Source organism: Pseudophryne corroboree (assembly GCF_028390025.1).
Source record: "Pseudophryne corroboree isolate aPseCor3 chromosome 3 unlocalized genomic scaffold, aPseCor3.hap2 SUPER_3_unloc_1, whole genome shotgun sequence".
Taxonomy (NCBI): Eukaryota; Metazoa; Chordata; class Amphibia; order Anura; family Myobatrachidae; genus Pseudophryne; species Pseudophryne corroboree.
The window spans coordinates 3,178,963-3,200,083 of NW_026967493.1; the positions used below are offsets into that span (position 1 = coordinate 3,178,963).

Below are 21,121 nucleotides of genomic sequence, written 5' to 3' on the forward strand. Positions count from 1 at the left end.
TTGACTCAGCTAGTAATGGCAGGAAGATGGTGGCAGAAGAGACAGATGGCCACCAACACATCTAGTGATAGAATGACAGCACCTAGTTGGTATAGGCGAAAGAGGGATTGACCAAAACTGGTGGTTCAGGACTGGAAGTCCAATTGGACAAGTCAGCAAAGTTTCCTACCCATTCTTCAATATTGGCTGCTAATGGTACTTTAAGCAGCGTTTTTTCCAGAACACTGACACTGTATGAATGGAGAAAGTTCCAATCAATACAGGAGGGCACCATGGATACAGGAACTGTTGATTTGGAGATCCAACAAACTTGGGACCCTGCTAGAGAATGTAGGAACTCTGAACTGCTGATTACCCTCTAACCAAACCCAAGGAAAGACTTGCTGGATTGTCCCAACAGACTCACTTTGACATTGAGGACTGTACCTACAACTTGCCGGGACATTGGGTCTAAAAAGTGGGAGACGAATGTGAGGAAATGAGAGATCTGTGACAATTAATATAGCTATGCCTCATTTCCCATATCAAATATGTACTTTTTATTATACATTCAATTCATCTGTTCATTCTCCATAACATATCCATTGCTGCTCACCCAACTTTGTGTTTAAATCAACCTTAATATTGTTAATATATGCAATTGTGTTATGTTATCTGTTACCCTTTATATAATGTATTTATGTTAGGCATAGTTTCCTATTGTTATCATACACCACAGTGCACACTCAAAGGGTGAGTCACATAAGGTACCATTGTCCCTTTTTGTTTACTCCCTATTGTCCGGTGAGCTGACCAGACAGGGTGGCTCTCTGGCTGATGTAATCACCTTGATTAGAATATGTATTGTATTCCAATGCTGTAAGATCCTAAGACAAAGTCACACACCACAGCAATATGAAGCTTTTGGAGTTTAAGTAGAGCTACCCAGAGATCTGAAGAGAGATTCGATGCTCCTTGACTAAGGAGTAATGTTCTGTCAGGAGTTTGTGGTGGGAATTGTCATGTGGAATTGGATTACAGAAGGGTACTGAGCTGTTTATAACCCATTCTGTTCAATAAACCACTTTTGTTTTTTTTGTCTACTACTGTGCCTGAGTGATTTGGAACCCGGTATCTTCACATAAGGCATCTGAAGCATTGAGTCGACTGCATATAACAATACACCTCCTTTATTATGGGCAGCCTCCCCCACCCTCCTGAGTGACCTGTGAAAGGACCTTTTGTATGTGTACAGTATGTAAATGAATGGGATTTGCTGGCAGTAGTTGGGGATAGGGAATCCAGTAGACACAATCATTTGGAATTTGTGTTTGTTGTTTTTACCCAGTATTGTGTCAAACACAACTACAGTAATACTGCATTTCCCATTGTTATTGCCTTAGTGCGGCTTTTTAATAGCATGTTTTTGCAGGTAGAAATTATGAGTTAGGGCACCGATAACTACTTTATACAGTGATCTGGGGTCCTGGAGTTATACTTACCTACTCTCCCGGATTCTGCAGGACACACCCGGTATCTCGGGTAATCCCCCGCACCCCCGGCAGAGTGGGTCCCCTCCACTTCCTAGGAAAGTTGGCAGAACAAGAAAATAAATTCCAACAAACCGCAGTACTGGCGGAGAGGGCGGGGCCTAATGATGCAATTATATGCTAATCGTGCCAAATTTCTTCCTCACGGTAATTGGAGGATCCAATGAAACCATTTAACAAAAAAGAAAAAACAGAGACCAACAATGTGTAGTATTGCTTTATATTATTAGTCTCATAACAGGATGTCCCTGTGTTTGGAAAAGAAAAGGTGGTTCTATGTCACCGACTCTTTACGGCCGCATCTACTAACCAAGCCGGGCAGCATTAAATGTTTTGATAAACATTTAGATGTCCTCCTTTTACTGTTTAAAAACTAGTTTCTAGTTAACTTTAGTGCAGTTATATTGCCGTGCACACTTCCGAAGTACCTGGAACGCATGGTGGAACACACCACTTCCGGCTCACGATTGGTTTATCATTTTTAACATTTGAGTTCTTATTTTAAATAAACATGTAATATTGCTACCATTAATAGAGGAATTCTTGGTATATTATATTTTATTATGTTTTGTTATATGTTTTTATGTAAATCTGTTCTTTACCCACAATACATGCAGAATTACTGTCATTTCCTGCTTCCTGAACATGTGGTATAAATATAGCTTCCATCCACCTCCACTGGTACACCTTCAAAAAGTTCCCTGTGGATCCAAACTGCGTTGGTGCTGAGACTAGTGGGCTAAATTAGGACCATCACAGAGACTTTGTCCTGCCCATATTGCATATATACTGAAGTTTCTACTGCAGGTTTGAGTCAGCACTTTCTTACCTGTTTTATGGACTTTTGAAGTTTTTTGCCTTTATTATCAGGATTGGGAAGTTTAGCTCTGTGTATGGACAACTATAGGATTATATTTGTTTCATGATATTTTTATATTTTGGAATAAATTTTGGTTTCCAATGTTCCTTGGTGTGGAATTTGTGTATAAAGAAACCTATATGTGGACCCACCTCTCCTATAAGTGAGTTGGGAACGTTTAATTAAATTCTGGTACTCCATTATTGCTTAGTCATTATGTCCCTGGTGTAGATACTGCTGTTTTTTTCCTGTATGCACTTAAGTGAGTTTTGGTACATGTTAGACCTATCTTCAGTGGTGGAGAGATCCTATACTTACCTCATCGGTGACATAGAACCACCTTTCCTTTTCCAAACACAGGGAGATCCTGTTATGAGACTAATAATATAAAGCAATACTACACATTGTTGCTCTCTCTTTTTTATTTTATGGTTTCGTCGGATCCTCCAATAACCGTGGGCAGATATTCAGTGGTTAGTATTGGGCTGACATCTTCTGTGTGCCCTGGTTCATGCTTTCAATCATTTTAGCATATGCTAATCGTGTCCTTTTAGCCATGCCCCTATGCTGATAAGGACCAATAGCGGCATTTTCCCCATGAGGTGGGGCCTAATGACGCAATTAGCCTGGAACTGCCACCCACCTGCTTCTCTTCTCTACATTGTGAGCCCACTGCTTACAAATACGCCTCTTTTATTTACAGTACTCTATACACTTCAAGTTCCTGATTGACTCTCTGTCTGACCTTTGGTCTGTGTGTACGGTATAACATCACAGTTGTCACTGCCCATTTGCCAGGGCTTGCTAAAGGCTACACTATTACAGTACTGTACTGTATGTCTATCCGCCACTATTCGCTCTACAGTACTGGATTAATGGATGATTAGCCACCCAGTGGTGAAGATGTGTATTGCATGCTGTGTATGTTGTCACACCTTAATGCGCCTTTCCGCGTACCGCCTTAACAACCTGAGCTATAGCTTAGGCGCAACAAATACTCTGTTTAGGCGGAGAAACTACAACGATGAGAGGCTGCATCTGTACTTTTCTACTGTTAAGTATTTAGGAAGACCTTGGGGCTGACCGTGTAGGGGGTGGACATGCCCAAATGTCCATGGCCACACCTTCTCCACCTCTGACATAAGGCCCTTGATCATTTTCAGATGGTATTTCAGCCTTGCCTTTGACTGGAGTTGCAGATGCAGTAATATGTTTGGTTATATAAGTGTGCACTACAGGTGCGGGGTCCTCCACACAGTGAACCGGCCTAGACAATGTTCTCACTGTCTCCCAGGAATACACGATTATTCTATCCCTCATTCATTTTCGTTCCTTCCCATTCATAAATGAACTGTTTTATTCCATCATCCCTGTTCTGATTCCTTACTTCCCATAGCAAGTTCTATTATTACATACCTTCCTTCTTTTCCACATCTTCAGCCTACCATCTATGGTCCCCGGCTTCTGCAGCATGCCGTCACAAACGCCAAGGCTCAGCACCGGCAAGCTACACTGTGTAGCTACAGCTGAGTTCATGATTGGAGGAGGGGAGTCTTCACCATGTTACTTAAAACATTTTTTTTTCAGTATTTTTTATTAAATGCAATAAAAAAAAAGTAAACAGACAATAAAATATACAGCGTATGTTCAAACAGATCATTACCACCAGTGTTCAATACTGTACAAGAAACCTCTCATAAGGATAAAGTCATTGAACATAAGAAGAATTTCCACATTCTGGAAGAAGTTTTGCAGCAATTAAGAGTCTAGCGACCGTTATTTATTATTCATTACGTTTCTAATATAACGCAGCATATTCCGTTACGCTTTACACTTAGAAACAACAGTGATAGGACAAAACTGGGTTACAACAGACAGACGTAGAGGTAGGAAGGTCCTGCTCACAAGCTTACAATCTATAGGGTTTGATATGATGTAATGATATATCGTGTCGGCACGCACACTACCTGATCCACTGTATGATAGCATGATACGTCATTACAGGGGTAACGATACCGCATCATACGTTGCCTCGGGGTGTGGATCAAAGGGTCGACAGTAACTAGGTTGACTGCTATTGGTCAACAGTGACTAGGTTGACACAGTCATTCGGTCGACGTGGAAAAGGTCAACATGAGTTTTCTATATTTTTTGGGTGTCGTTTTCTTTGTAAAGTGACTGGGAGCCCCAATCAGTGCACCATATCCATTTGCATGGCTTGCTTCGCTCACCAAGCTTCGGCCAAGGTGCCTCACTGCGCTCAGCACAGGTTACTATTCCCAATTGTAGTCCATGTGGATCGTAAAGTATGAAAAAGTAAAAAAAAAAAAAAAAGTGAAAAACCCATGTCGACCTAATGCATGTCGACCAATAGTGGTCGACCTAATGAGTGTCGACCTAGGTGCTGTTAACCTAAAGGCCAGATAACGGTACCTCGTCCCATCTGACGTGTAGCACATCCAATGGGAAGGTGCCAGCAGACCATCAAACAATGTCATCTATCGCGGATTGCACGATTGGCCAATATATGGTATAGTGTCGTACCCGGCTTTAACCCTAGGCAGCTTACTCCCCATACTACACTTACCACATTTCCTTCTCTCACCCCCTCAGCATCTGTTCTCTCCTTCCCTCTGCCTTATACACAAACCATGATGATGATTAGTGTGCCTCAACATCACCTGAGCTGAATCACAATGTACGGGACGAGGACCGTCACAGCAAACAAGGACTAACCTACATTTAAAGGATCTGGAGAGATGGAACATGTGCCAATCGGCTGCACCGCATTCTTGGAAGAACATGCGCATGTGTGTTCAGCACTGGCCACCTCACTACTTAACCAATCTGCTTGTGAGAACAGTTATCATGCTGATGAGCACACACTAACACCATCCCCATCTTTCAATCAGATGTTGTTCTGCGTACGCTCAACACGGGACACTTAGCCTACGTGTGGACGCCCAGTTACGGCCACTTTTCCGCAAGTGAAGATGCGGCTGGGATGCAGTCATCCGTATATCCAATGCAAACAGAAAAATACATTGGAGGACCTGTTCACAAAACAGACTTGCATTCAACTCTGAATTTGGCCCAATGTGTCCTTCGATTAGTGATACTGCCGACGCACAATGTGTTTTGACCCTTCCATTCCTCTGCCAAAGAGTCTCCATCTGCGGATGCTACACATTACCTGTGGTATCGGCACTTGGGAAAGGTGTAATCCAGGGAAGGCCACATTGGGGACACTGTTAATGATTCTATAGGGGGGAATACAATTGTTTGAAAAGTCGGTTGGGTGTCTGTTTTATCCTATTCGATTTAAAAAAAAAAAACCAGACACCTGACTAATTTTTCAAACAATTGAATATCCCCCAATATATCCACAACAAACCTGTGTTATACTTTTATTGCCGGATGCTAAACTGCTCATATGTGTAGTCTTTGTTCGTCCGGGGCTATTATCAGCACGCAAATTAAACAATACCAACGGCTTTCTTAACAATTTGAAACAATCAAAAGAGTAAGTGAGCGAGGTGCGATTACTGAAAGAGATGCTGACATCGAATAGGAAAGATAATGTTCTTCATACACCTTTGCTGCAGTCACGTCAAATAGCCCCTCTCCGCGCACCAAGTCCCGTAAGACTCTGCTAGCATTTTTTTGCCCGTAAATGCGTCTTAGCCACAACATAATGCAACTATGATGCACCAGGAGACTGTGCTAAGTAATTTGATATGCGACACTAGTATATCTGTGTGCGACTGAAGGCCTGATGCAGAGATGAATGGAAATTCAATGCAACATCCGATTACTAGGAGGGAAATGCAGTAGATGTCTCAGGAGAAGAAATGCCTCCTGCATGTACCTGCGATCCCAGCACTACGACCGACATCACAAGCTGGGATCCAGCATCGCGACCATCGGTGGTGACACGCAGTCCGTTGGCTCTCACCTCCCAGAATCCACCAACTCATCGCCGATGCCCAGGCAGCAGCAGAGGGGAAATGCGGGCAACATCGCAGACGCAATCGGGAATCTGTGTGCAGCCCCTCTCATGCATCCACCTCAGCATCCAGCCCTGATTCTCTGAATCTGCATACAAAGTGCTACGATGTAGCGGCCGCAGATTTTTCCCATACCATGTTCTGTTGTACTTCACAAATAGACACACACAGATATACAAGTGTCGCATATCAAATTACTCAGCATAGTCTCGTGTCCTAGTCGTATCACGTTACGGCTGAGATGTATTTTTTGCAAAAAAAAAAAAAAAGAAGTCCCACTACTCAAGGATACCAATATACTTTTCTTATTATACAGTTTCTGCTTATTTGTGTCATTTGTAGTAATAAATGTAACTGTCTTATACAGAATTCAGCTGCAACTGTGTCACACGGGTTTCCACTAAACTCATGGAAATTGGTTTTTGGGCTGTGTGTATTCTCCGATGTATAATGAGACCTGATTTTTGGGCAAAACATTTCCCACATTCGGTACAGCTATACGGCTTCTCACCGGTGTGTATTATCCGGTGAGTTACAAGATGCGATTTACGGCCAAACCATTTCCCGCACTCCAGACACTGAAACGGCCTCTCGCCCGTGTGAGTTATCTGATGTTTACCAAGATGCGACTTGCGCGCAAAACATTTCCCACACTCGGGACATGAGAAGGGCCTCTCCCCCGTGTGGATTCTGTGATGTTTGGAAAGGCTGGATTTGTCTATAAAGTATTTCCCACACTCGGAGCACGGATATGGCTTCTCCCCTGTGTGAATTCTGTGATGTCTAATGAGATCTGCTTTATACGTAAAACATTTCCAACACTCTGAGCACTGAAAGGGCTTCTCACCCGTGTGGATTCTGTGATGCTTAGCAAGGCCCGAGGTGTCTGTAAAACATTTCCCGCACTCGGAGCATTGAAAGGGCTTCTCCCCTGTGTGGATTCTCTGATGTTTCATGAGATATGAATGGTGCGTAAAACATTTCCCACACACCAAACATGTAAACGGCTTCTCGCTTATACTAGTTCCCCGATGTTGTGTAACATTTGCATCCTGGAGAAAGCATTTATAATAATCAAAGTATGGAAATATATTATCACCTCTAGGAACGGATCTATGGGTTACACCATCTGAGTTATCAGGAAAACATTTCTCTTGTTTACATAGGTTAGATGGAAAGTCAGCACGGTGAGCTACTGGATGCATCTTTGTCGTAGCGCCGGCTTTGGGTCCAGAATCTTTCGTGTTGTTGTTATCATGTATTTCACAATTGGAGGATAATATGAAACATCCTTCGGAAGTATTACCGCTGTAGTGTCCATCTGTAAATATGTACAATCACATTCAACAGAACACTCTTTTGTAGGGTAAATGGCAAATGTGACTATTTCAATAGAGGTAGTAAAAAGCTTAATATATAAAATCTACCCGTTTTGCCAGAAATATAACGTTCTTATCGACTATAGCCAAATTTCACAGACTCACCACACTTCAAAGCCTCAGCCACACTCAAAAGTTGGTGACATTGTTTAATAAGTCTCATTGGCCACTTCAAATTGTGAAATCTGAATTTTACAGTGACGGAGTACAGCCAAGGGTAGGCCGAAGCCAGGGGCTAGATTAGCAGAGAGCACCCAAATCTGTATTATTAGCTAGGGACATCAACTTCAAGAGCAATTGGTAAGTAAAGCAGTGTGCATCTCTCTGGTATTCCTGAGGATGTGCATAAATTTCTAATCTAGGCTGCAGCTCTGGCCTTCACATGGCTTGACTGCCTGTGTTACCCACCTCACACTGACATATAACCCGGGTTATTGCTGGACCAACCCGTTTCCAGGCTTGGTGTGAAAATAGGTCCACCCAAGTTGTGATACCCAGGAACCGACCTGGGTTGCTTGTGGTGTGACCCGGGTAATCCAACCTTGGTCACGCCAAAAGCATAGAGAGAGCCGGCAAAGAGAAGACCCAGCAATAACCCCCAGCCAGCCTGTGGTGTGTACGAGATTTCAAGCAGCTGCGACACGACTTGAAACAGTGGTAATGCACCAGCCAATCAGCTCCTAACTGTTAATTTACACATTGGAGCTGATTGGCTGTCGCGTTATCAGCTTGTACCTTATCACTTTTCCAGACTTAATACATCTGCTCGAAAGTTCAATAACCCAAGTTTTTGTTGTGAAAGTGGTACATGAGAGCTCACTGCCTTAGTGTGGTAGGAGGGAGTTGTAATTATCAACAGATTTCTAAAAATGTAATTATAAGGCGAGTGGCCTATGGTTTGGGGCTTCTAATTTAGCAAGACCAACATCCCAAAATCTAGAAAATCAAGCACACTGGTTATTTTAGTGAGAATGAAAGAAAACCAGGGATGGAATAGTGCAATAAAACAAGAATTGTAGAAATAAATATGATCAAAACACGATTTAACTATATAAAACGTACAACATTAATGCACAGGTATACTGGAAACAAAACACTAATAAAAATACATAGAGAAATACCAAAAATAAATATTGATATTAAAACCAATAGAATATAAAGATCTCTCACCAATACTTATATAATGCCTTACTAAATTAGTTCCAGACTCATGTACAGGATTCAAGTGTCTGCTTCCCTGGGGGACGAAGCGAGGCCGAATACGTGGAATGCCCTACAAAAACATCCAACCCTCTGGAAGCAGAGCCAAATGTCACTAAAAATAAAGGGCCAAAGCAGAGACCTGTACCTTTAGAGAGCTCAGCCAGAGGCCTGCCTTCAAACCATCCTGCAGGAAAGCCAAGAAATGAGAGAGATGAAAGGCATAAGTATGATACCCTTTCTTCCCGCACCCCACAATCTAGACTTTCCACACTCTGTAGTAATTACGGGGCTCAACAGGTTTGCTATCCAACAACAGTCTGCACCACCCTAGATGAAAACCCCTTCGCTATCAAGAGGAAAGAGATATGTCAAAGATGGAAAGTCAACAAAATGGTCATGGCATACACTGTGAAGGCTAGTGGGTCCTTATATCGAGCACAAAACCTTCCAGTTGTGTGTAGACAACGAGGTCAACGTCTGGAAGACCACACTTCCGAACGATCAGCTCAAAGATCTTTGGGTGAAGAGACCACTCCGCCTGCAGGATTGTTTTCCTGCTATTAAAAGCCACCTCCCAATTGTCCACCACCAGGATGAACACAGCAGAGATCCGCACAAACTTCTTTGTCCAAGTTAGGATCTGACACACTGAGTGCCCCATGATGGTTGACATATCCCCACTGCTGTGGTACTGTCTTGACTGGATCCTGACCAGCCTGTGTCAGGTCAGCCTGAGCACCGGACAGGGCCTGAAAAATGGCCTGGTGTTCCTGAACGAAAGACTCTGCAGATGGAGGTGTAAGGGAACTGCTCCTCAACTCAGGAGTCTGGCCCAAGATGTAGTAGCTAGGGAACAGCCATTGCAGAGATGCTCCTTGACCAGCTACCACTGCAGGGACTCACAAATGATCAGCAAGATGGCCACTGGCTGCTTTCCAACCACTCAGTATGTGCAGGTGGAATTCATGAGTGAAACCGCACATACTGGATAATCTTGAAGGTGGAGTCCATCTTCCTCATAAATTTCAGGCATAGTAGGAATAATATTCGATTCAAGGCCACAACCTTCAGAAACAGACCTCGGAAGGAACAAAGAAGAAACACCATCTGAAGGCTGGTGTCAAAAATCAACCCCACGAAAATCATCTGCTGACAGAACACCAGATGGGACTTCTTGACATTCAGGATCCAGCCATGTTCTTGTATCATCTGAACTGTGCGGTCCAGAGGACTTTGTAGTAAGGGAGGCAAAGCTTCTTGATGCAGAGTAGTGTTGTTATACCCTCCTTCCACAGCACGGATGCCATCACATCCTGAGTTTTTAAAGACTCGTGGAGCAATGGCTAAACTGAAGGCAAGTGCTCTGAACTTATAGTGGGCTCTTCCTATGGCGAACCTGAGGAGTCACCGATTCCACTCCCTGACATGGAGATACAGCATCCTTTATCGCTACAATATGGAGGCCACAAACTCATTGACCTCTGTGCTACAGCTCATTAACTGCAGGGATTACATCAGGAACCAATCCACTCACAATCTGCAGTTGAGGGCTCTGAAGTTGAGAACGGGACAAAACGACACGTCTGGCTATAAGACCAAAACAATATTGGAGTAAAACTTCTTCTGTTGAGCCACCAACACCACATCGGAATGCATTGTTCTAATGCCAACAGCATCCCAGCCTCTCTTGGGATTGCAGTGGAGAACAATATCCTGATTGGTTGACCCCTGAGGTCAATAAAATAACTTCTCTGTACGCACCCCAACACTCTGTGGTCCTTGGAAGACTCCATCCATCTGTCTCAGAAAAGGAGGGAACCTCCCACTCCAATGCCTGACAGCTGGAGAGCCATCCCGTCGGGCACTAGGCTTCTCAGGTGCCTTGGATCCAGAACGTCTCTTGGACCATGCATATCTGTCACACTGCACAGAGTTCCGAACCAGAACATGCTGACCTCTAAAGGTTTGCCTTCTGGTCGCTGCCCTGCAGGGATGTACGAAAGAAACTAAACAGAGGCCCTTTACGTTTAGACATCGATACTGGAAGGGAGGTACTTTTGCTGCCAGTAGCCTGCACAATAACTTTATTCAGTTCTGGACAAAAATAACACCACCCTCAAAGGAGAACGCCTTGGACTCCGATTTGGCTTCCCAGTATCGCAGCCACAAAGCCTGCGTAGCATAGATAGCTGTAGCTAAAATCTAGAAACTAGCAGAGCAGAGTCTAGATCCAAACCGTATAAAGCTTGAAGTACTGCAAAAATGAGGTCCTCCATACCTTGGGCAGAGTAGGAATCAAAAGTCCTCGCAGTCCCGTGAAAGCAACTCCTGAGGAAACTTCCCCTCCTCATTGTCAGAATCCGAAACATCCATGGAAAGTCGGAAAGAATGACAACGTTTCTGTGACTCCCGGAGTCACAAGTCTTCCAAGAACCATTCCAAATAGGAAACCTTTGCAAAACCAGAAGCTGACTACTATATAGACTGGATCTAGGCTGGTTACGGCACTGGAAGTGGCAGAATATCAGATTCCCCGAGGATTGACAGTTTGAACTTGAACGTCACTGGGCCCCACAGAAAAGTCTGCGCATAGGGCCCCAAAATCCAACTGGCCACGCGGTAATTTGACCTTACACTAGGAATACGCAAAAACATCTCTACTTCTCCACCCTTAGAGGATTCCACTCTGTGTAATGCCCTCCCACGCACAATAAGACTCACCTCTAGTCTCCAAACCTTTAAACGTTCCCTGAAAACTCACCTCTACAGACGAACCTACCAAATTCCAGACCCACCCACATAACCTTCAATGCTTCCCTATCCAATTACATCCTCTCTGTACAGTACACATAACATCACATATTTTGTCTCTTTACTCTCACACCCTCCTGACACTTGACCAACATTGCTGGGTGATAATATCATACAACCCACTAAGAACCTAGCAATCTGGTGGACCATTATGCAACAGGTAGCATCTATCCTTGCGTATCAATGCCTATTTCCCTACAGTTAGTAAGCTTGCGAGCAGGGCCCTCCTACCTCTATGCCTGTCTGTTTTTGCCCAGTTTTGTTCTATTACTGTTGTTCTAATTGTAAAGCGCTACGGAATATGCTGCGCTATATAAGAAACTGTTAATAAATAAATAATTTAGCCTTTTCAGCAATGAGATAAAGTAAATGACAAAAAACAGCTTGAATGCAAATTACAATGTCAACAAACACAATTCGGACAGCTAGCAAGCAATATACAGCTATGTCGAATACAATCAAAGAAATATAATTCCAGGAAAGGCTAAGACCATAACAGTTGTAGAGAAGAAAAGCTGAAATTCTGGAGCAGTGTCACTGAAGGATGAAGATGCAGTGCAACAAAGGAATTAAGTTTTCAGCAGCTCCACTGTGTGTCTGCTGCCAAGCCAGGAAAACATGTCCAACATGTGGGAGTCCAGCACAGCAGCCAGGACCTCCCTCGTAAAGCGCATCCTTTACAGTGGCCAACTACCACAATGAATTTCCCTTCAAGGGAAAACACTTTGTAGCGCCCGTTCCTGGGCAACCTATCTGCGCACGCACTTCTGCTCCATTACAGTGGAGAGCCACGGGATAAACACAGTAGATGATGTGCCCATGTTTGTTCATCCTTGGCCACTAACACCCTCTAACAGGGCAACAGCACCAGCCGCCCATGAGTCCAGGCAGTCCCCAAAGCCATGGACCAGAATAAGAGAGCACCAGCCGCCCATGAGTCCAGGCAGTCCCCTAAGCCATGGACCAGAACAAGAGAGCACCAGCCGCCCATGAGTCCAGGCAGTCCCCTAAGCCATGGACCAGAATAAGAGAGCACCAACCGCCCATGAGTCCAGGCAGTCCCCTTAGCCATGGAACAAGAGAGCACCAGCCACCCATGAGTCCAGGCAGTCCCCTAAACCATGGACCAGAATAAGAGAGCACCAGCCGCCCATGAGTCCAGGCAGTCCCCTAAGCCATGGACCAGAACAAGAGAGCACCAGCCGCCCAAGAGTCCAGGCAGTCCCCTAAGCCATGGACCAGAATAAGAGAGCACCAGCCGCCCATGAGTCCAGGCAGTCCCCAAAGCCTTGGACCAGAATAAGTGAGCACCAGCCGCCCATGAGTCCAGGCAGTCCCCTAAGCCATGGACCAGAATAAGAGAGCACCAGCTGCCAATTAGTCCAGGTAGTCCCCTAAGCCATGGACCAGAATAAGAGAGCACCAACCGCCCATGAGTCCAGGCAGTCCCCTAAGCCATGGACCAGAATAAGAGAGCCAGGAAGTAAATACCTGTTCACTCCCCGGTAGATCCAGCTTTACAGTAGTGCAGAGGCAGAAGCTTTCGATCCTCGATGCCTCTACTCTCCCAATGCGTGCTGCTAGTCAAGGTACACATCCCCTAAAATAACATGTAGAAAATTATTACAAATAAAATGTAACCCTAAGAAGTAGGGCAGAAGCCAAGCAAACATGGGCAATTAAAAGACACTGGTGACCAGGGATTGTAGAAGGGAGAAGCCAGTGTCGTAAAGAGCTAGTTTACATTATGTGCCATTTCCTTCAGACCCCTCAAGAAACCCATGTTAACAGTGTCTTCCAGATCGGAACATAAAGACACGATAGTCCAAAAATGATGTCTGTATGTCACTCTGTGCTGTTTTGACACTCAAGCAATGTAGTTGCGTGTAAGGGCCAAAAAACATGGTATAAGGGAGAGAGCAGGAGTATAATAGGGGCTGATGGTTCCTAATGTATGAGATACAACAGAGTGTGTGGAGGAGACTGGTCAGATCTCTGGGCTGGTAACACACAGTGACATGATGTGAGGGGGAGAGCAGGAGTATAATAGGGCTGATGGCTCCTGATGTATGAGATACACCAGAGAGTGTGGTGAGGACACTGGTCAGCTCTCTGGGCTGGTAACACACAGTGACATGCTGTGAGGAGAGCAGGAGTATAATAGGGGCTGATGGCTCCTGATGTATGAGATACACCAGAGAGTGTGGTGAGGACACTGGTCAGATCTCTGGGCTGGTAACACACAGTGACATGATGTGAGGGAGAGCAGGGGTATAATAGGGGTTGATGGGCCCTGATGTATGAGATACACCAGAGAGTGTGGGGAGGAGACTGGTCAGATCTCTGGGCTGGTAACACACAGTGACATGATGTGAGGGGGAGAGCAGGAGTATAATAGGGCTGATGGCTCCTGATGTATGAGATACACCAGAGAGTGTGGGGAGGAGACTGGTCAGATCTTTGGGCTGGTAACACACAGTAACATGGTGTGAGGAGAAGAGCAGGAGTACAATAGGGGCTGATAGCTCTTGATGTATGAGATAGACCAGAGAGTGTGGGGAGGAGACTGGTCATATGTCTGGGCTGGTAACACACAGTGACATGATGCGAGGGGGAGAGCATGAGATAATAGGGGCTGATGGCTCCTGATGTATGAGATACACCAGAGAGTGTGGGGAGGAGACTGGTCAGATCTTTGGGCTGGTAACACACAGTGACATGATGTGAGGGGGAGAGCAGGAGTATAATAGGGGCTGATGGCTCCTGATGGCTGCTTACTCCCACACTGGGCAGATACATTGTCCTCATTAGTCTTTCCTGACAGAGGAGGGTGTAAAATAAGTCCGAGCACACAGAAAATAGGATTTTGGTACTTACCAGGTAAATCCTTTTCTTTGAATCCATAGGGGTCACTGGAGTACTCTTGGGATATGGACGGGCTTCCGTAGGAACACAGCACTGAATATTTAAATTTAGTAACACTCCACCCCTCCATATCCCTGAGCACTTACTCAGTGTTTTTTACTGAGCCGAACAGGAATTAAGAGAGGTTAATAATGGAGTATTACATATAACATAACTGACAATAACGAAGTTAACCCATAACGTTACTGACAACTAACAGTTGACACCCTAACCAGCACTTGTAACTTGAACCAGTCGGTGAAAATGTGTTACCATAAGATCCTCAGAACTAACCCCAAGTAAGTAAACTGCTCTGGGTGGGCGTCCAGTGACCCCTATGGATTCAAAGAAAAGGATTTACCTGATAAGTACCAAAATCCTATTTTCTTTTTCATCCACTAGGGGTCACTGGAGTACTCTTGGGACGTACCAAAGCTTCCCCCGTGGGCGGGAGAGCAGTTTGGCACTTGTAACACTAGGCGGCCAAAGCTAGATGCTGATGCCGCAAAAGTATCAAACTTGTAAAAGCGCACAAACGTGTGCACTGAAGACCATGTAGCCGCCCGGCAAAGCTGCGTCGCAGAAGCCCCACGACCAGCTGCCCATGAAGTTCCCACAGAACGTGTGGAATGAGCGGTTACTGACGTAGGCGGTTGTAACCTAGCATGAAGGTAAGCCTGGCGTATGGTCAGTTTTATCCATCTGGATAAAGTTTGTTTAGATGCTGGCCAACCCATCTTGGCAGCATCATAGAGAACAAATAACGTATCCGTCTTACGAACTGAAGACGTTCGGGTTACATAAACGCGTAACGCACGAACCACATCCAGAGTTCCAGAATGTGCTGTCAACACAGGAACTACTATTGGTTGATTGATGTGAAAAGATGACACTACCTTTGGTAAGAAGGCGGGATTCGTCCGAAGTTCCGCTCTGTCATCATGAAACACCAAATACGGTGGCTTGCATGACAAGGCACCCAAATCCGAAACACGCCTTGCCGAAGCTAAGGCTAAGAGAAAAATTGTTTTCCAAGTGAGAAACTTTATATCCACTTGTTGTAAGGGTTCAAAATATGAAGACTGTAAGAACTCCAAAACCAGATTCAAGTCCCATGGCGCTGTAGGTGGAATGAAAGGAGGCTGTACCCTGATTACACCTTGGAGAAAGGTGCGTATAGACGGCAATAGAGCCAATCGTCTTTGAAAGTAAATTGACAAAGCAGATACCTGCACCTTTAGTGTAGATAAACGCAATCCTCCATCTAAGCCTGATTGTAGAAACAACAAAAGGCGGCATAACTTGAAAGCTGATGTCGGAAATTTCCGAGCTTCACACCAACCTATATAGGCACGCCATATTCTGTAATAATGAGCTGCCGTAACCGGCTTTCTAGCCCGTAACATGGTTGGTATAACTGAATCTGGAATGCCCTCTCTTTTTAAGAGGGCGGTCTCAACAGCCACCCCGTCAAACGCAGCCGCGCTAAATCGGGGTAAAGAAAAGGACCCTGTTGTAACAGGTCTGGACGTATCGGGAGTGGCCACGGATCGTCTGCGAGTAATCCTCGAAGATCCGAGAACCAAGCTCTCCGAGGCCAATGAGGCGCCACTAGTATGACTGTGAGCGACTCTCTTTTGATCCGTTTTAGCACCAGAGGGAGCAGCGGAAACGGTGGAAACAGATACACCAGACTGTACGGCCACGCGACAGTGAGAGCATCCACCGCGACTGCCTTTGGATCTCTTGTTCTGGACACATACTGGGGCGTTTGATGATTGTGTCGAGATGCCATCAGGTCCACCTGAGGATAACCCCATCGCTGAACCAACATGTGAAACACTTCTGGATTTAATGACCATTCGCCTGGGTGAAGATCCCGACGACTGAGATAATCCGCTTCCCAGTTGTCCACTCCCGGAATGAACACGGCCGACAATATCACCTGGTGGTATTCTGCCCAATTGAGGATTCGAGCTACTTCCCGCATTGCCATGCGGCTTCTCGTTCCTCCTTGTTTGTTGATGTATGCGACCGCTGTCGCATTGTCCGACTGCACTTGGACAGGCTGAGAGCGAACCATGTGCACCGCTTGTCGTAGCGCATTGAAAATCGCGCGGAGTTCTAGAACATTTATTGACAGCAATTTTTCGTGATCCGCCCAGAGACCCTGGAGCTGACAATTTTGAATTACCGCTCCCCAACCTCTGAGACTGGCGTCCGTAGTTAGAATTATCCAATTGCAAACTCCGAACCGTCTTCCTGCGGTTAAATTGTGTTCCTTGAGCCACCATAGCAGAGAAACTCTTGCTATTGGTGACAACCTCACTCTGTGGTGAATCTGCAGATGCGAGCCCGACCACTGGGCAAGCACGTTCAGCTGAAATGGACGAGAGTGAAATCTCCCGAACTGAAGCGCCTCGAAAGCTGCCACCATTGTGCCTAACAGGCGAATGCACAAGTGTACCGACACTGTGCGTGGTTTGAGTACTAATTGTACTAGATGGCGTAGCATTTGTACTTTCTGTTGTGGTAGGTAAATCCTTTGATTGACCGTATCGAGAATCATACCTAGGAACTGAAGGCGTTGAGACGGAATCAGATGTGATTTCTTGAAATTGACAATCCAACCGTGGTGAACCAGTACATTGTAAGTTAGCAGCGCATGTTGGGTAAGTATCTGTTGAGACGGAGCTTTGATGAGCAGATCGTCTAAATACGGAACTATCGTCACTCCCAGGGATCTGAGGTGAGCTATCATCACAGACATTACTTTGGTGAATACCCGAGGCGCTGATGACAGGCCAAACGGCAGAGCCTGAAACTGGTAATGGTTCTGGCGTATTGCAAATCGTAAGAATTTCTGATGAGGCTGCCAAATTGGAATGTGTAAGTACGCATCCTTGAGGTCTAGCGCAATCATAAATTCCTTGGTCTCTAACCCCGCAATCACCGACCGTAGAGACTCCATTTTGAATCTGTAGTAAGTTACGTACTGATTGAGGCCCTTTAAGTTCAATATTGGTCTGACTGAGCCATCCGGCTTCGGGACCACAAATAGACTTGAATAATAACCCTGACCCTGTTGGTGTACAGGGACCGGAATCAACACTGCCGAATCCAGTAAGGACTGAATGGCAATTTGCAAAACTGTCCTCTTGTCGTCCGACAGAGGCAAACCTGTCTTGAAAAACCGCAGAGGCGGAAGACAGTCGAACTCTATTTTGTAACCTTTTAACACTAAATTGCGAATCCAGCCCTCCGCGGACGTGTGGAACCACGCCCCATGGAACGTGTGAAGGCGTGCTCCCACAATTGGAGATCCGAGATGGGCTGGTAACCCGTCATGCCACTGGCTTGTCGGTAACCTTAGCGTCTTGGCGAGTTGTGTTGGTTTGATGGAAACCACGTCCTCGACCACGTCTAGCAGGCGTGGCTGATCCTCTGCCACGTCCTCGAAAGGGCTGAGGTCTAAAGGATTTGAACGAAGGTCCAGCGTACCTTCTTCTTGGCGCAGGTGGAGGCAATGGTAAGAACACAGACTTACCTCCCGTAGCCTCCTTAATCCATGCGTCCAATTCTGGACCAAACAACTTCTTGCCATCGTAAGGCAACGCCTCTATACTTCGTTTGACCTCTGCCTCCGCTTGATAAGTACGCAGGTAGAGTGCTCTTCGTGCCGTAACTAGCGAAGATGAAATACGAGAAGTGAGCTGACAGACGTCAGTAGACGCTGTACAGAGATACTCTACAGCCTCAATCATTTGATTCACCTGAATTATCAGGTTTTCGTCATGTAAAGCCGATTTGAGTTCTGTAAGCCATATTATGAGCGCCTTAGTGACCCAAATGCCAACCAATCCAGGTCTTAGCATCACACCTGCTGCTACATACATGGATTTAAGCATAGTTTCTATCTTACGATCTGACGGATCTTTAAGCGTAGTAGCTGATGGCACTGGTATGGTTAATTTCTTGGTAAGCTTTGACACTGAAGAATCAACTATTGGTGGATTCTCCCATGTACCCGTTACCGATTCTGGAAACGGATAACTAGACTTAAATCTGCGAGGTATAGAAAACCGTTTATCTGGATTCTGTCTGGATTCTACTAACATCTGATTTAGAGAATCCGACACAGGAAAACTTACTGGCGTCTTCCGTCGTTTAGTAAATATGACCTGATCATTGGTGAGAGGCTGCTCAGCTTCAGGAAACCTTAGCGACTGCCGTACCGCTCTGATGAGATCATCAATGCCGGAACTGTTAACATCCTCGCCGTCTGACTCCACTTCGCCCTCCTCCCCCTCATCGTGTTCCGTGAGGTCTGGGATGGAATCGTCAGACTGCAACATAGCAGACACTGGAAAATCATAAGACATATGAAAATTATCCCGTTTGCCCAAAATGGATTTGGACCCTACGCAAGGCTGAGACGCCTCCGGTAGTTCTGGCGGTCTCACCCTAGACTCAGATCTTAGCGTTTCTCGCTCCAGACGAGCAGCGGTCATTTCTGTCTGAAATTTCTCCAGTACATTTACTAACATACCCCACGGAGGATCCGGTGATGAAATTGGTTGCAAAACCGGAGCAGAAATGGTATTCTGAACGGAATCCACAAAACATACGTTACATGTGGTAGATCCATCCGGTAACACACTGCCACATACTTTGCAAATATGCTTTTTAGTTTTTGCTGGTGCCTTACTCATTATGGCGACAGACAATACAATACACAAAACACAGACACCTGCACGACTCAGTAAAATAGCAATAAGGTGGCTCTGTATATATATCTGGCCCAGTGCAATACACGTGGCCAGTACTATAAAATTTGATCCCAAATTCCCACGAACACCCCTGCGCCTCCGGTGGAGAAGAGATGTAGGACAGGAACGTTCTGGAATCACAGAGGAAGACACAGGAAGCATGTTAAAAATGGCTGCCCTGCTAACTTATACATATAATCACAGTGCTGCATTCACTGATTATACTGTAATAATCCCTCTGCTGCTGCAGTATTTCACTGATATGTCCCCCCTGTAATGGCTGTTTATCTTATTACAGCGGCAGCGCAGCGTGTGGGCCCCCAGCGGGTATCGTAGAGCGCTATGTGCCTCGTGTGTCCCAGCGGTGGGCTCCTGTATAATAGCGTGTCAGCTACCAAGGTAGCGCTGCGGCGAAGTGAGGGTCGTTCCGAGGTGCCTGGCCGGAGGCTGTGGCCTAACGGGCGGGTACCTGAGCGGGGAGAGCCGCGGCGCCTGCACGGAGGTCTGTGGCCGAACGTGCGGGCGCCTGAGTGGAGAGAGCCGCTGCGCCTGCACGGAGGTCTGTGGCCGAACGTGCGGGCGCCTGAGTGGAGAGAGCCGCGGTGCCTGCACGGAGGTCTGTGGACGAACGTGCGGCCGCCTGAGCGGGGTGGAATGGGCGGGCGCCTGAGCGGGAAGATGCCGGAGGCTGAGAGGGGAGAGCCGCTCCTTGCCGTCACCCAGCACTATGTCTCCACACGTCGGGGCGGCAGCGGGAGCTGACCGCCCCGTTTCACATACCTCACTCCTGCAGACGTGCGGAGGCTCCGACGGGGCTTTTCAGTAAGCGCCGGCCAGCCAGTGCAGGAGGATGTGAGGGCTGTGAGGGAGCTCTTTCAGAGAGGCCCGACACGCCCGTGCTGCAATCAGCAGCTGCACTATCCCTGACCCTGCCTTTTGGAAGGGGGACAGGGATGTGGTCAAACAGTAGAAAAAATAAAAATTAAAAATAAAAGTTTCTTCAACAAAACCGTGACTTCAGCTAAGCATGTGTTGCCACGTTCAGCACAGAAAAAACACTGAGTAAGTGCTCAGGGATATGGAGGGGTGGAGTGTTACTAAATTTAAATATTCAGTGCTGTGTTCCTACGGAAGCCCGTCCATATCCCAAGAGTACTCCAGTGACCCCTAGTGGATGAAAAAGAAACATAGAATTTGACGGCAGATAAGAACCACTTGGCCCATCTTGTCTGCCCCTTTTTTATCCTTTAGGCAATCTCAACCCTTTTTGAACCTTAATTTTCTGTAAGGATATTCATATGCCTATCCCATGCATGTTTAAATTGCTCTACAATCTTAGCCTCTTCCACCTCTGATGGGAGGCTATTCCACTTATCCACTACCCTTTCTGTGAAGTAATTTTTCCTTAAATTTCCCCTGAACCTCCCCCCTCCAGTCTCAGTGTATGTCCTCGAGTTCTAATACTTTTCTTCCTTTGAAGAATGTTTCCCTCCTGAACAATGTTAAGACCCTTTATATATTTGAAAGTTTCTATCATGTCCCCCCTTTCCCTTCTCTCCTCCAAACTATACATATTAAGATCTTTTAGCCCAGGGGTGGGGAACCTCCGGCCCGCGAAGCCGTTTGGTCCGGCCCACCAGCTTGTGTCAGTGAGACACGC

The 21,121-nt window shown here is 45.9% G+C and overlaps 2 protein-coding genes across 9 annotated transcripts in view; one reads left to right on the forward strand and one right to left on the reverse strand.

Annotated features, from left to right (window-relative positions):
• LOC134983108 (oocyte zinc finger protein XlCOF6-like) overlaps positions 1-21,121 on the forward strand; it is a 426,740-nt gene that overhangs the window by 262,619 nt on the left and 143,000 nt on the right. The window lies entirely within an intron of this gene.
• The window catches only part of LOC134983127 (oocyte zinc finger protein XlCOF7.1-like), a 58,249-nt gene continuing 41,125 nt past the window's right edge, over positions 3,998-21,121 (reverse strand). For all 3 annotated transcript variants that reach the window (XM_063948858.1, XM_063948860.1, XM_063948859.1), the window contains exon 7: positions 3,998-7,716. In XM_063948858.1, the coding sequence (XP_063804928.1) occupies positions 6,755-7,716 (962 nt within the window). In that variant the 3' untranslated portion in view covers positions 3,998-6,754. The remainder of the gene's footprint in view (positions 7,717-21,121) is intronic.